Source organism: Canis lupus, chromosome 24 (assembly GCF_011100685.1).
Source record: "Canis lupus familiaris isolate Mischka breed German Shepherd chromosome 24, alternate assembly UU_Cfam_GSD_1.0, whole genome shotgun sequence".
NCBI lineage: Eukaryota > Metazoa > Chordata > Mammalia > Carnivora > Canidae > Canis > Canis lupus.
This window is the reverse complement of record NC_049245.1, coordinates 9,245,664-9,262,192: the sequence shown is the minus strand read 5'-3', so window position 1 is coordinate 9,262,192 and position 16,529 is coordinate 9,245,664. Positions and strand designations below refer to the sequence as shown.

At 40.8% G+C, this 16,529-nt stretch overlaps 1 protein-coding gene across 9 annotated transcripts in view; it reads right to left on the bottom strand.

Moving 5' to 3' along the window:
* The window catches only part of SEL1L2 (SEL1L2 adaptor subunit of ERAD E3 ligase), a 133,955-nt gene that overhangs the window by 6,919 nt on the left and 110,507 nt on the right, over positions 1-16,529 (bottom strand). For 4 of the 9 annotated variants that reach the window (XM_038571571.1, XM_038571569.1, XM_038571570.1 and 1 more), the window contains 8 exons: positions 15,925-15,993; positions 14,965-15,042; positions 10,707-10,769; positions 10,040-10,127; positions 7,200-7,348; positions 5,876-6,041; positions 5,694-5,768; positions 1,625-1,797 (listed from right to left, as the gene is read on the bottom strand). In XM_038571571.1, coding sequence (XP_038427499.1) covers positions 1,625-1,797; positions 5,694-5,768; positions 5,876-6,041; positions 7,200-7,348; positions 10,040-10,127; positions 10,707-10,769; positions 14,965-15,042; positions 15,925-15,993 — 861 coding nt within the window. Of the gene's footprint in view, positions 1-645; positions 716-1,624; positions 1,798-4,070; positions 4,284-5,693; positions 5,769-5,875; positions 6,042-7,199; positions 7,349-10,039; positions 10,128-10,706; positions 10,770-14,964; positions 15,043-15,924; positions 15,994-16,529 lie in introns of those variants that run through there. The other 5 variants (XR_005377535.1, XR_005377533.1, XR_005377534.1 and 2 more) reach the window with 3 other exon arrangements.

The following is a 16,529-nucleotide window of genomic DNA, read 5'->3' as shown; positions in this document are numbered from 1 at the left end:
TGAAGATTTTATTTATTTATTTGAAAGAGAGTGAGCAAGGGAGAGAGAGATCGTGAGCTGGGGGAGGGGGAGAAGCAGACTCCCCTGCTGAGCAGAGAGCCTGATGTGGGACTCAGCCCCAGGATGCTGGGATCATGACCTGAGCCAAAGGCAGATGCTCAACTGACTGAGCCACCCAGGCCCTCTAACAGATTGGATTTGGATTTGACATTCTTTCCACTGTTTAGAGTACTAGAGCTGAGGAAAAGTGATCAGCCAAAAGGCAGGCCACAGGGAGAGCTCAAGAAGGCAGGGATCTGGATGGTCCGTGCCTAAATGTGAAGCCCTTGGTTGTTGCAGGGTGGATGTACCATTGGCAGTCAGATAGGAAATTCCCCATCAGTAACTCTCAACTACTAGCCCAAGTAGAAGAAAGAAGAAAGCATAGAAAAGCTGATAACCTCTTCATTGTTTGGCTCTGAAAACACAGCAGGGAGTATAAACTCTGATATGAAATATATACTTGAGCACCAAGAAGGACTCGATGCAGAGCTCACACATCCCCCCCCCCCCAACAAAACATGGGGTCAGACAGGCCTGGATTCAAATTCTGACTCCATGAGTCAGAGAACCAATGAGTTCTACAAAGTTGGCCATGTGACTTACCCTCTCTGCACTTTTGGTTTCCTGATGCATATACACTGATGACAATGATAAGGCTTATCTCGTTGAGTGGCTGTGTGATTTAAATGGTATAGTATATATAACACACCGATGCCTGGCTGTTACTATCATTATTGATATTTAGTATACCTTTCTCACTGTGCCAGAACCCAATGCAATCCTTTATCTTAATTACACTTATAAAAGATTTACCCAGTATCTTCTTATTGTTAGCTCTCTTTCTTTTTAATTTTTTTTTTTAGATTTTTATTTATTTATGATAGAGAGAGAGAGAGAGAGAGAGAGAGAGAGAGGCAGAGACACAGGAAGAGGGAGAAGCAGGCTCCATGCACCGGGAGCCCGACGTGGGATTCGATCCCGGGTCTCCAGGATCGTGCCCTGGGCCAAAGGCAGGCGCCAAACCACTGCGCCACCCAGGGATCCCTCTCTTTCTTTTTAAATATGCCTTATCTCAAGTAAATTGTAGTCTTTGAAGGATGGAGATCTATTTTCTTAGGATACTCTAGAGTGCTCAGCACTGTGTCATGTACACAGTGTGGGTGATTTACAAGACATTTCTGGAATTAATATCACCTTGGTATCCAGCTCTGACCTCATTCCCACCTTCTCCTTATTTACTGAGAGCTTTAGAGTCACTGGATATTTTAATGGAAAAAGGCCTGGAGGTGGAAGGGAAAGGGGGCAGGGGCCACGACTATTGCTGGAAAAATCTTGAAGTTATGAATCTAATTAGCCTAGACTAGATTTACTTCAACTCATTAGTTATGTCTTTGGGCAGGAAATGTCTTTCCTCCTCATAGGGTTCATGTTAGGGTAAGTATTCTGTGTTGGTACAGGGGGAGGGATTCAGCAAATATTGTCTTTTCTTTCCTTCCTCTACACCGATGACATCAATGAAATTAAAAACTTCTACAAATTTCCCCTACCAATACAGCTGCCATGACTAGCTGTGGATTATTACCTTTGCGATACCCAAACCGTGTTCATACATATAGGCCAGATTGAACATGGCTTGTGCGCTGTGGTACTTGTCAGCTGCAATGCTGTAATGTGTGGCTGCTGTCTGATAGTCTTTCTTAGTCCCGTAGCCATAGTAATGGTAATCTCCAATTTTCACTCTAGCAAACGCATTGCCTGATAGAAACGTTAGAAAGAGAAGAAAAAAATCTGATGATTTGTGTATGGTTCCTAGTAACTCAGTGTATACTAGTGGTAGTATACATAGAAAAGAAAAAAACACTCAGAATCTTAGAACCAAGATTAGATATAATTTATAGAATATAAAATATAACACTCCTCACTAGCTGTTTTCATTGCAGGACAACTTCCATGGTATAGTACAAATGTTCATCTGCTAGGATGATTTTTTTTAAAGATAGATTTATTTATTTATTTATTTGTTTGTTTGTTTGCTTATTTATTTATTGAAAGAGAGAGAGGGTGTGTGCACAAGCTGCAGGTGGTGGGGCAGAGGGAGAGAGAGAATCTCTAGCATTCTCTCTGCTGAGTGTGGAACATGACACAGTGTGGGGTGGGTTGATCTCATGACCTTGAGATCATGACCTGAACAGAAACCAAGAGTTGGTCACTTAACCGACTGAGCCACCCAGGTGCCCCCAGGATGACTTTTTTAAAATGTAAAGTCAAATCATGTTATTTCCCCCCGACCCCCAAATGCTTCACTTTGCACTTAGAATAGTACCCAGACTCCCCACCTGACCTCTCAGTGGTACTTCATCTGCCTTCCACCTCCCTGACTAGCCTCATCACATGTCAATTTCTTGATATGCTCTAGCTTTCTAAATATTCCGTAATACTCCTTCAATGCACCAAAGTCATTCTTGCCCCAGGACCTCTGCATTAAGATTCTCCATGTCCCTCAGCCTGTCATGTTTGGACTTCTCTGATTCTTCATTTGCTGGTTTCTCATTATTAAGGTCTCACTGCAAATGTCACTTCCTTCCTAGAGGCCTTCTCTGACTACTTTGTCTAAAGTATCCCCTCATCCCCTACTCCAGTAGTTACCTATCTCACCTCCATGTTTTATTTCCTTCACAGCACAGGTTGCTGTTATCTTTTTTTTTTTTTAAAGATTTTATTTATTTATTCATGAGAGACACAGAGAGACAGAGAGGCAGAGACATAGGCAGAGGGAGAAGCAGGCTCCCTGTGGGGAGCCCAATGTGGGACTTGATCCCAGGACCCTGGGATCATGACCTGAGCCAAAGGCAGACGCTCAACCACTCAGCCACCTAGGTGCCCCTCGCTGTAATCTTATGTGTTTACTTTCTCTCTCTCATGAATTTATTTTCACTCTCTCTTATGAGGACAACAATTTTGAAGTTCTCGATCACTGATATTGCTCCAGACCTAGAATGGCATTTGCAAATATTTAAGGAATGAATGGACAGACATTTTTAGAAAATGCTTTCCTCAAGTGTTAAATAATTTAGAAATCCTACTTTCCAACAAATTTGTATATATCCAGGAGTAGAAAAAGTTCATGTAACTTTCTAAGATATGAGGCTTCAGTCTTTAGAAGGCCACTTAGGGATAACCTCTAAGGGTCTCTTTGAGGTCCATGTTTTCATTCACTAGGAAAATGTTAATTGAAAAGATGAGGAAATGCTGGGATGCCTGGGTGTCTCAGTGGTTGAGCATCTGCCTTTGGCTCAGGGTGTGATCCCAGTGTCCAGGGATTGAGTCCTGCATCAGGCTCCCCGCAAGGAGCCTGCTTCTCCCTCTGCTTATGTCTCTGCCTCTCTGTGTGTGTCTCTCATGAATAAATAAATAAAATCTTAAAAAGAAAAAAAAAAGAAAAAAAGAAAAGATGAGGAAGTGCTAATCTAGGACATCCATCTCAGGTGTGGCCAACTTCTATAGCATGGTCTAGAGTTACATGGAAAAGGAGGAAGCACCCCCGGTAGTATGGTCTGACGTATATATTAAGGGCTATAGGACTCCTTCCATCCAAAATTTCCCCCACATTTGGCCCACTGCAATACCTAAAATCCTTTGAAATCAATTCCTTTGGGTATTGAAGTTCTCTTAATCTTCTAGAATCCTCTATTAAAGTGTAACACCATGAGCCATCTTTAGCTCTGAGTAGAGGTATCATCATAAAATTCATAAGCAGCTAAAGACATTGGTTAAAACAGGATTTGCTTCCCAGATGCTTCAAAAGGTACAGGTAGTTGGGGGCAAGTCCTTCTAGAAATACCATGCAAGAGAGGCGTCTGCAGGGACCTGAAGAGGCAAAGTCCCTTAGAACCTTTTTCTTAAAAAAGATTTTTTAAATGTTTATTTATTCATGAGAGACATAGAGAGAGAGAGGCAGAGACACAGCAGAGGGAAAAGCAGGATCCCTGCAAGGAAACTGATGTGGGACTCGATCCAGGACCCCAGGATCATGCCCTGAGCTAAAGGCAGATGCTCAACCGCTGAGCCACCAACGCATCCCAAGTCCCTTAGAGCCGTAACGAGAAACCCACTCCATTTCTAATTTTGCTGGAAGTTGCTCTCCATTGACCTGAAGATTCTTTCTGGGCCATAACTACAAAAGGACAGGACTTCTGTGCATTTTCAAGCTTTAAAAGCAGTAAGCAGGGTCTCTGAAGTCCCTAAGAAGGAAGACAATTAACTAGTAGGTTTTCCAGAGGAGTCAGCTCCACCCTAATTGGGGAGCTGACTGGGAGCATGTGGTGACCCTGACAGGCTCTCAGGGGGTCACCTGACAGTGGGAGGGACTCCCCCCTGGAATTTCACAGTCATAGCATAGTGACTAAATCCTGAGGGGTCACCACTCTTCCTCACCAGTGATTAGAAACATTCATCATTACATTTTCCAACCTCAAGTGAGACATTCAGCAGCCCCATCTCCAGGGACACTCGTGCCTGACCTCTCTTGTGACACAGAATTATTTTTAGCGGTCTGAGATTTTTTTTTATATTGGTGAATTCTATTTAATATTAATGTCCTCTCGCATTCAATGTCTCTTTTCCTTGGTGCAATTTCCTGGCTTAGAATAAGCCTGTATTTGCTGCAATTGAGCTGATTTGCCATAGCTGAGAGATTGGTGTTGTTTCTCTATGCCAAACAGGGTCTTTACTGCATTTTGGGAAACACATACTTGTCTTCTTTAGGGAATTTCTCGCTAAAATTGCGTGGATGGCTTGCTGCTATGTTACCGGCTCAGCTGGATCTTCGAAGGCACCCCTGTGATTTTTTTCCCATCAGCTTCCTATTAGTGTCACTTGGGAATTATTTTTTATCTCATTTACTTCTTATAGAAAAGAGAAGAATCAACCTTACCACGAGACAATTTTAAGAAATGGAATCAGAAGCAAAATTGCTCTTTTAATGCGCAAGAGTTCCTCACATATCCAAATCCTGATAGTGAGAGCTTTGCTGCATTTGTTTGCTTTTAATAATGCCAGCTATCAATGCTTTCCCACAGGTGCAAGTGCACCTTCCCCATCAAATGTGAACTCTGTACACAGGGCAGGAGAAGCCCAGGGACATGGAGAGGATCTTGATATTTGACTCAGGGTTTTGTTCTGTTTTGTTTTCTGATGCTAACACGTTAATAGTGATAATAAAGATCTGAAGTTTGTAGTGATCATCTACATGGTATTGTAAGAGAGAAATCAAATGAGTCTTAGATCGTGAATAATTTTGCCTATACATTCATTGAGACATAGGTCAGTTTTCTGATAAGTTCAGGAAAAAGTCAGCAAATGAGTAACTGAGTAAAACTGTCATGTTTCAAACAACTGCTCTGGACATGGAGACAGAGCCATGGGAAATTCCTATGGTTTACCAAACTAAGGAACTTAAGGATAACAAAGAGAAGAAATTCCTGGAAATGACCCCTTGCCAAAGACTGGCTAAGATTGGTAGACTTGGAAATACCACCTAATTAATACCCTGAAGCTTTCTGCTTCTATGCCCAAGAACTCAGTTGGAGCAAATTAATGACTAATAGTGGACAGGGACCAGGCATGCGCTCATCTTTACCGAGGTTCTATACCTTGAATGGCAGCTCGATTCCATAGGAGAAGTGCCATTGGATACATCTTCTCCTTTTCAAGAATTTTAGCCTTTTCTAAAAAAAGGAGACATTTCATTAGGAAGGCTTAAAATACCCATGTAGTAAAGTCATTTATGCATATGTATGATTGGGGAATTGCAGAGAATTTTAACTTATCTTACTAGATTCCAAAATGAATGCTGAATTGCTTTGAGCTACTTCATACCCCATTTCTGCAAGTAGTGCATACTGAACAAGAGAAGAATCTATATCACCATCCTTATAGGCAAAGTATGCTGTCAGGAATTTCTCAGCCCAGTGGCCTAGTTCACAGACTCCTTTATAAAGCTGTACATGGAAGAAGAAATCAAGTAGACTAGTTAGCCAATATACTTCATCCCAGGTAAACGATAAGTGATAAATGAAGTTAATCACCAGCTTCTGCTGGTTGGTCAGGCAAGGATTTTAGATCTAAAGCATGGCTTTTAAAAATTATATAGGGTAAAGAGATAATACTTTCCATAGGCACAAAGATTACAAAGTGTATATTTTTTTGGTCTTGAGCTGAAACTTCCTGAGGATCATTTTAAATTTACGTAATAAACTCTCCCGACTTAGGGGCCATTTGGCAGGACAAGAACGAATGTATCAACTTCCTTTTTTTTTTTTTTTTTTTTTTTAAGGATCTTTTCGGGGCACTGCTACTCTGCAAGGGTGAGTTATAAGGGCCACAGCTGCTGTGGAAAGTAGAGAATGAAGGGAAGACAGTGCCTGAGGGTGTAGATGACATAACACGAGGGTGGTGTGCAGAGCAATGTGGGGACAGATGTCAACATAGCTGAATAGCCCTTATGTAACCAAAAGAGGTTAGCCATACATAATTCATGAGGAAGTTGGCAAAGGAGCAAATCTAAAGATAGATTATTAGCTGGCAGCTTTTGAAATGAGTTTCAGAGGGGCCAGATTGCAATATGGAGATATTTATATTGGTGCAGCGAAAGTGTTTAATAAATCAATGAAGGTCATTAAAGTCCTAAAAGCTTCCTTTTGAAAAGTACATCACTGGCTTGGGCTGAAAGAACTCACTTTCTCAGCTGTCATCCAAATCATCAAAAACCTAAGGACCTTCTTTTCTGGGAAGAAGTGGGCTACATTTTCTGGGATAAACCGAGCCATTCATTTGCCAAGTCACAACTCCCAACCCTACTTAGAAGGGCCAAACTGCCCTGGCCATTTGACTGAAGGTGGAGGCAGAGCTCCTTAATGAACTTCTGAAGTGAGCTCTGAACCTGATGAAAGCCAGATGCACGAGAGGAGGGATCATTCCCTTATTCCCTTTCCCAGCCTGAATTATGGTACAGCTTTTTTGCCCTGGCAAATGTTAGTGTTCACACTCTCAACGGGGAGAGGTGATATCTATAAAATCGAAGACACTAACAACTTAGGACAGTATCACCTCCTCTCTGTGATAAGTGAATAATTCTTTAAAAACCTCCTGTTACTTACCTCCACAGCAGTTCTGCATGATCTTAACACTCCTGTTCCTGTCGCGTACATCTCGGCCAGATAATAAATGGCAAGGGGCTGCCCACTCTGAGATGCCAAGTAAAAATATTTGAAGGCAAGTTTATAATCCTTCCATACTCCAGAGCCAGCTGAAAATTAAAATTATTTTGAGCCACCCCTTGGTTCATTTTATTTTTTACGTTATACTCTATGGGTATAATGGTCACAGTGATGCCTATTTTATTTTTAAAATTCTTTTTATTTTTAAAGATTTTATTTATTTATACATGAGAGACACACACACACAGAGGCACAGGCATAGGCAGAGGGAGAAACAGGCTTCCTGCAGTGAGCCCGATGGGGGACTCGATGGGGGACTCCAGGATTACCTCCCAGCCGAAGGCAGATGTTCAACCACTGAGCCACCCAGGTGTCCCACCTACTACTTTAAATAGGATGAGAAAAGCCAACCAGAAGTCAAGCCGTTATATAGATCCACTATTTAGAGGGGAAAAAAAGTGAAGTTTGATTGTAAGTAAGAACATGGAAATTTATGTTCTTGACCCATTCAGAAACCTGAAGAAGACAGACTCTATAGTCTCATGAAAGTATCTCCTCAATACGGCATACTTAAGGTTAATGAAAACGCGACCAAGAGGTGGTCTCTGAGGACCAGGGACAATACCAGGATGTGGCTCACCATCCTTGTCCTTCCACAGCGGGAGACCAGTGAAGCTCCTCCCAGCCATAATTACAGAGTTTGGAACAGGCAAATCCTAGCTCCAGGAGGCCCCACTCAAGATTCGACTCATGTTTGGAGCAAGGAGAGGCATTTGGGGCTAGGGTGGAAAATCAGCACACTCGCAGCAGCTGGGATTCTTTTCCTGGCTCTCTTGTTACTCCTTTGTGAGCTGGGCAACTTTAGGTCCTTCATTTATAAAAAGAGAGGCTTTCAGTAGATGGTCCTTAAATTGTCTTCCAGCTCTCAACATTTCATAGCCTTTAGAAGCAGTGCTGCTAAGGCTCTGGAGGCAAATCATTTGGGTTTGAATGCCAGCTCCACTAACTGTGTGATCTTGGGCAAGCTGCTGGATTTCAATATGGCTCAGTTAGCTCATCTATAAACTGTAGGATACTCCCTAGACATATTGAGAGGTCTAAATGAGTAATTACACAAAGACTTAATAAACATTAGCCATTACTATTACCCATATTCTAGAAGCTTGAGGAATCTGATAGATCCTGGGCCTGGGACTTGTAATGAACTAGAAGAACAAGGCCATCTTTGGCAACCACCCAAGACAGTACAAAACAGGCTGTCCCCCTGGGCTACTGTGAAAAATGCCAGCTGATGATGCAATCTGCTGCTGCCCTAGCTCTACCTCTGAAAGGAAGGACTTAGTGGGGACTCAGATATGTTCAGATCTCTTGGTACTCATCTTGGGCACTCCCGCTCTCTCAATCCCCACAGAGTATGACAAACTTTCATGGCTTTCTGAGACCTATCTTTGCTCTCAGACGGCAACTTTGTACCTCCTAGTGCATACCAAAATTCTTATGTTGTCTTTTCTCTCTTGTCTCTCACTCACTGCAGATTTACATCTACACCATTCTTTCCTCCATCTCCCCAGTCTCTGAGAATGAGAAATCCCTGCTCTTTAACAAGACTAAGGAGGCCTCCACCTACCTGGGTGCAATCAGATCCTAATGCCACCCAACCTTTTCCACAACCTTTTCATCAACTATCTCATCACTCCCAAGACACATTAACCATCTCCATTGGCTGGCTCTTTTTTTTGCCAAATATTATACCCAGGTCTCTATCATCTTGAAAAGAACTCCCTATTGGTTCTTGGTCCTTGATCTCTTCATGCCACTGTTCCATCTCCCTTCTTCCATTTAAAGGCACACAATTTCCAACAATAGAATTTATAAGAATTTACTCGTCTACTTTCTCACCTTCTAGTCATACCTCAATCCATTGTATCTGGCTTCTACTCCAACCAGTCTAATGACCACATAAACTTCTCTATATTGACAAGTCCCATGGATTCTCACCCCTTTCTTATTTTTTTGTTTTTTGTTTTAAAGTTTTATTTATTTATTTGACAGAGAGCACAAGCAGGGGGAAAGGCAGAGGTAGAACGAGAAGCAGGCCCCCCACTGAGCAGGGAGCCAGATGCAGGGCTCAATTTCAGGACCCTGGGATCATGACCTGAGCCAGGGGCAGCTGCTTAGTAACCAAATGAACCACCAGATGTCCCTGTTTTGTTTTTGTTTTGAAGAAGCAAGCTTCACATTGCACTTACTGTTCCTTGACAGTTCTCTCCTGTGCTTCCTTAAGATCACTTTTCCCACCTATTTCTCTGACCATGCCTTTTCAGTCTTTTCGTGACTACTCTTTCTCTGCCCATCTTTTCAATACAGCACTGAGAACTACCAGATTTCTGACCATGGTCCACCATTCCTTTCATGCTCTCTCTCTTTTCTTTTTGCAGTCTCAGCTACTTTTGACTAACTCCTGTATGTTGATGCCTCTCAAACCTTTCTTTTCAAGTCTGAACTTTCTTGTGAGTTTCATACCTGCTTTTGGGTATGCCCATTGGATATCACAAGGCACCTCAAACTCGACCTTTTCAAATGTGACCTTCCTGACTGTACCTCTTTGCCTCCTCCCTCAACTGGAGTTCTTTCCTTAAGTCTTCAAATTCCTCCTCAGATTGCTGCCTCAATATTCTATCTAAACAATCACTCCAACAATTTAACTTTTGTTAAGAAAGGAGTAGACTTAATAATGCATTTGTCATTCTTGGTACAACAGCCATATTTGCAGCACTTACAGTAGTACATGAAGCCTAACTGAAATTGTGCGTTGGGCCATCCTTTCTCTGCAGCTTTCTGAAAGTATTTAAGTGCCTCAGCATAATTCTGCAAGATAATTACACTCTATTACTCAAAGGTGTATGTATAACTCCATGGTAACAATTGCCTTCCACTTAAAAAAGAAAAGAGTATAGATAATGCCTTATGTGACTTAGGCTAATTAAAATAGTATCAGAAGTATTATACATTTTATTTCACTATTATATTAGATTCTATTAGGAAATAATTCTCTCATTTTCACTGTAAATTATGTCTTTTCTTACACTGACAGTAGGTTTTGTTAGATAATGGGGGAAGGTCACTTAAAAGGTTACACTAAGAGGTTAAGAGGTTACACTTAGAAGATAAATTTATCAGAGAAAATCCTCAGGGGTTATATGATTTCTAAGGTTACTTAGCATCTATCATTCTAAGATATAATTAGGGTTGTTATTCTTGTCACAAATTTATTCTATGTCTCTTTAGCAAATATTCCACTGGATTAATTTATTTTCTATAATCAAGTATAATAGTCTGGCAAACCAGGTATTAGAGACTAATTCCTTTAAATTAGTCAACGATCATGAATTTTACCCTATAAATTGCTAGAATATGTTGAAAAGATAATGAAATTATTTAACTTACCACAGGAACTCCTTTCCCATAAAAATAAAGAAGACCGAGCCCATGAAGACCAATTGCATTGCCCTGGAACAGTTTTAAAAGTACAAAAGAAAAAAAAAAAGTACAGATAAAGTCCCAAAAGAATTCATGATAAGGAAAATTATGATAAAATCATTCTATATATTTAAAATGCACCCAATAAGGGATTAATCAAGGCAGGTTAATCAGGCACAGTTGGTAAATTATTCTGTTTCTGTCTAGTTTTCCCTTTCATACATTCATAACCCCTTTGACTAGAAAAGAGGGAAAGAAAAGTCAAATCCTTTCTCCATTCTTTCATTCAGCATTTATTTATTTAGTGCTTGCTTTGTGTGTAACTCAATAGGTGTTGGACTGAGGTAGGAGGTGAAAGTTCAAAGATGAATGAACAATGATCCCTGCCTCAGGCTAGGTATCACCTCTTAATATAGCCACATCAAATGTGGTTAAGTAGAATTAGATCAGGAATGTTGTGGACACCTAGAAGAGGAACACTCAACTGCCTGGATCAGGCTAGGGACTGAGGGGATTGAGTTGTCAAATGATGACCTTTGAGCTTGGTCTTGAAGGATGTGTAGAATTCTCCAGAAGGGATAAGTCTATCCAGAATGTCTTACCTGCTTTGGTCAAAGGAGGTTGACATTAGTAGCCAAAAAGCATTTTAGAGATTCTGCAAATGTCAATCTAGCCTTTATGGATGGTAAAGCATTGTTGGAATATGTTTCTGTACTCAAATTTGACTGCTTATAACATCATCAGTGTCTTCTTTTCCACTTGATGCTAAATTAATTACCATTTATTTTTCTGATTAGTATTCTAAAGAGTCTAGGGAAGGGAGTTTTTAGCACATTTTGGAATTTAGCACATGTTCAAATTTACTGATATTTAGCATATCAATCGTGGATAAAGAGTGAACCTTAAAAGTGACTTCCCCAACCAAAAACCTCACTTTTCTTTTTGTCTCCCATCATGCATTTCACCCTTTAGTGACTAAGTAAGGAGGCACATTTGGCCACTTAACTGTCATTCAGCAGACCTGTAGGTTTGTTTTACAGGTTTATAGTATTTCCTCAGGAACTCAAGTTTTGATAGAAAACTCTCCAGATTTCTTAGTACTACTTAAATGTAGTTATTGTGAATGCAGCCAGAGTACCCTTCAGTGATACAAGAATAGCACATAACTAAAGGAGGCATAATTGAAAAATAATTTCAAAACTCCAAAGTTTGAGCTTGTGCATATCAAAGAACCAGTTATTTTAAGAACTGTATTTAAAACAGATTGTATACAACTGCTCTCTTCTTCCTGATTGTACCCTGATTTTATCTACCTGTGGTCCTAGGACTCTTGGGATGGTCTGCTCTGGGGGTAGTAAGGCCTAGTGTGATGGATGTACTAAAGTCTGGTGAGTCTGTCTTCTAACTATCCTCACTCAGACATTGAGAAAAAGGGAAGGGTAAGAAAATGAAAAGAGAGAAAGAGGAAGGGAGAAAAGAGGGTAAAGTTTCTAGCTTTTGACTCACCAACTATTTAAGGACCAGAGGACTTATTCATAACTTTCACATCAGGCGTAGCCAGCTCGGATTTACCTTCAGGGGACATTCAGGTAATGTAAGAAGTACATTAACCCTGGTAATTAGAGTAAAAGAGACTGACAAATGAGCAAGTTCCTGCCCCATCTAAAGGCAGCAGCAGCACCTCCACTCCTCTCTGTTCCAGGCAACTTATCACATGGAATGGTCGGCTCTTCCCATTTTCCAAGAAAAGCTGGATGTCTAGACTTTTATATGACATTTTCTAATTTTTATTACTGCAGTATAGTTGATACAGGATGTTACATTAATTTCAGGTATATAGGATAGTGATTTGACAACTCTCTATACATTATGCTATGTTCACCACAAGTGTAGCTACCATCTGTCACCATGTGAAACTTCCTAATTTTTGAAACACTTTCTGCGCCAAACAAAACATAGATATAGGCAATCTCTCCACATATAACTTCCATGTTAGGGCTTAGTGCTCTTGCTTAGGTTAATTGACATGGACCTAGAGAGCAGATGGTCATTTATTTAACACATATTAATGAACCTTTACTATGTACTAAGGCCACTTATCCTCCTCTAGTTGAGGAGACATGATCTTCAGATAGTAGGAGAGAAGGCACAATGTAGAAGCAGTACAGTTGCAGCATTACAGAGGGTGAATGTAAGGCAAGTGCATAAGAGGGGAAAATGATATGAACCAAGGTGGGTAGAGGTTGCTTTGTGGAAGGAGAGAGGATTGACCTCTCCTCTGGAGATGACTAGGATTCAGAATGAGGGGTTGGGGGAAGGTAGGCAAAATGACAAAAGTGTAGAGATAAAGATGGGCCTGATACGTTCAGGAGTGTGAAAGAGAAAACCAGAATATGGTCCAATATGGACCCAACAGGATAACTGCTCATGTTTCTGAGTAAATAAGATAAAAGAAGTCAAAAAGGCTGTAGATTTGCATACTGGTACTGATCTAACTTAAAAACACATTTAAAAAGATATGTGTACATACCTATATCTGTATGTGTGTATATATATACATACATATACATACAAATATATATATATATATATATATTTGTTTTAAGTAGTAAAAGAAGAGAATGGATATGCAGAGTGGAAGACAGAAACTCTTTACTTTGGTAGTGACCCCAAGTGAAAAATCTAATAAACAATCCAGGTGGTGATAAAGGGATATATGGTCATGTCCACCTGATGCCATTCAGAATAATTACCCTAAATATAATTTCAGATTTTCTCTGTAAAGGAAGGTTGCTTAGGTTTAGAACACAAGTAGCTCAGATCCCTGCTGGTTACACACCCTGAATAGCTTGGGAGCTGGGTTAATTTACACACCCAATTTTTGGCATTATTCCTTTGGGCTGACAAATCAGCGTTACTTGCCAGACCTTCCTCTATTACATTACCCCACCTCTTTTTCAATCTGCTTTCCCTTGTCATTCCTAACCTAATGGTACTCCAGATAACTATCCTGCTGAGCAAAAATTTCATATAAATTACAAGGGAGAGGAGTGGAGTACCAGCCTTCTTAGTAATTTACACCACAATAGCAGCAGCTCGGAGGTGCTAGTCATTTATAAATAGGCTCCTAAAGCAGCGTGTGGGCTTTTAAAAACTGAGAGCAGTTGAAAATATTCCCCAATTTGAGCAAATCTTTACTCTCAGTGTTGCAGTATAAGGGTTGTAAGACAACACATGCTTCCTACTTTGCAGGGTTAGAAAGTTTACCAGAGCCATTCCCCAACATTAGGCTGATGGGTGTTGCAGGCTGATGTTCTTAATGCACTAATGGGATTCAGAGAGGTCTACTGAGTTTCATCAGACAGAGCCCAGGAGTCAAGGTAAAAATTTTAATGGCAGGGGAGATATTATTCCATTTTTATATCCTCTCACAGATCCAATCAATTCTGCCTTGAATATGCTTTGAAGTTCATACCACCTAACTGGCCTCAGACTGCAAAAGATAATAGCCTAATAGCCAACACACTGTGTCTACTGTAAGCCAGGCACTGCTTTAAGTACTTCGGAATACGAGGCACATAAATATTAACACATTAAATCCTGGCAACAACTATATATGGCAAACCTATATTCCCATTTTACAGGTGGGGATATTGCGGCACAGACAGGTTAAGTGTGTCACAGGGTCACACTGGCAGAATGCTGCAGGGCTGATGTTTAAACCATGGTTTCTGCCTGCAGAGCCATGCTCAATCGTCTTGTCCTAGTCCCCTGGCTGATGATCTTCCTCCTGGGTCAGGGGAGTTTCTGGCCTTTGGGTGAGATTGAACTGGGAAAAACTGAGCATTGCTTATTTGTCTTTGTCGTGAGCTTAGCACAGACATTGAATTTTCCTTTCCGCAGTCATCATGTCTTTTACTTCCTGTTTCCCGAGCTAGGAGCTAGATGGCCTCACCTACTGCATGGGGGAAGGAAAGCTGAGCTTTTGTCTGGCCTCCTGCTAGAGCAGCATATGTCACTGCCACTTTTCATTTATCGAGAAGACAAGATATGTCTCCCTCTATCCCAACACCATATTTTATGGCAATGATATTCCTCTTCTCCAGGATGCAAAACTCCCAGGCTCACTTGCTGGGTACGGGGCTTTGGAACTCTTTGGCATCAGTCTGCATGTAATAAAAGCCAAATGTTTTTCTGTGCTTACAGAAATGGGCTGAAGACGTACCTTATTGGCTGCCATGGAAAAGTATTTGAAGGCAGTAGCATTATTTTGTGGTGCTGCAGCATTCCCCTCTAAATACATCTGCAAAACCAAACAAAAAGGGAATGTAAAAAACTAGGGATTTGCAGGTGATTAAAATATGTTTTAGAACTACAAAGAAGTGATGATTGCACAACATTGTGAATGTAGTACATGCCACCAAATCACATGCTTTAAAATGATTAATTTTATAGTATCACCTCAATTTTAATAAAAGGAAAACCAAGGAAATAATCTACTTACATACATTCTGGAGTAACCTTGCCTGAGGGCAAAGAAATGGACTCTGTCTCTGTTTTCTCACGTTGCCTTTCATCTAAAGTCGTATTTGGCACTTCAGGAAGAGGAGCATTTGTCCCCATGGTGACTAATGCAAATAGGCTACAGGGAGCCAAGGACAGCACTTGGGGGAGTGAGTGGTCTTTGAAGGAGAGAAAAAAAATGTGCCTCTCTAGAGGAACAGTCCACAAAAGTTACTCAGCCGCCAAGGGTCATCCCTTGATAGGGGGGCCAAGGATGGGCTTTGGTCCCCTTGGAGCTGGTTCTCATTCCCAGGGTGTAGGATTGAGGCACCTCATTGGGTTATACCAGTTAGATGTTCAACTAGCCCAGATCTCTTGTTACGGGCCAGAATAGGGAGTCGTGGTGGAGGTAGGGGCCTCTGAACTACACGCAGTCCAGGAGCCTTGGGCCAGGTACACTTTCAAGGCTGCTTTTGGTGCCCAGATAAATGCTGTTGTTGTATGGGCCTTTGTCTCAAACCATCACCTCAAGAATGCTGTCCTCAGTCTGTAGTGGAATGTTGTGGTTGGCTGCTTCCATGAAAGACATCTGTCATGACATACTGGGTTCAATTAGCTGGTACCATTATTTTCTTAAGATTTTTAAGAAATGAAAAAAAAATTATCAAGATGAAGCGCATACCTTTCCTATAAATGCCATGGCATTTGCACTCCCAGCCTTTGCTGCCTTTAAGAAGTAGTATAATGCTTTCTGGAGAGAAAAGAACAGTATTATTGACATTCACACATGTATCCTACAAAATAGTTTTTCAAACCAAACTTTATTTCATTTAACATGCATTCAAAAAATATCTATAAGGCACCCACACTGCTTAGGGCACTATTTCAAATGCTATTTCATCCATAAACTTGAAGAATGGGAGCCATACATGGTTCACATGAATGATTTTTAAATGTGAAGACTCATTTCTTACATGTGGAAAGGGATGATGGGATGTGGCTTTGTGGAGGACAGATGAATCCCAGCATTGGAACTACATTATTGGAGTTCATTACTTTGAAAAAGTATGCTTCGATGTCAACGCTATGTACTTACTTTAAAAGACAGTTTGTACAATTTGGTAGAATTGGATATGTAGCTTCCTAATGTTTATAAGGCAGAGTGAGTAAAACAGGACACATCTGGCTGTCTGCTGAGACCGGGTCTTTTCATGGAGGTAAACTTCAGGCCAATTCTTTCTAAATCAAAATGAAGGCGGCCAGTCAAGCCTCTGATTCTTTTTAGGT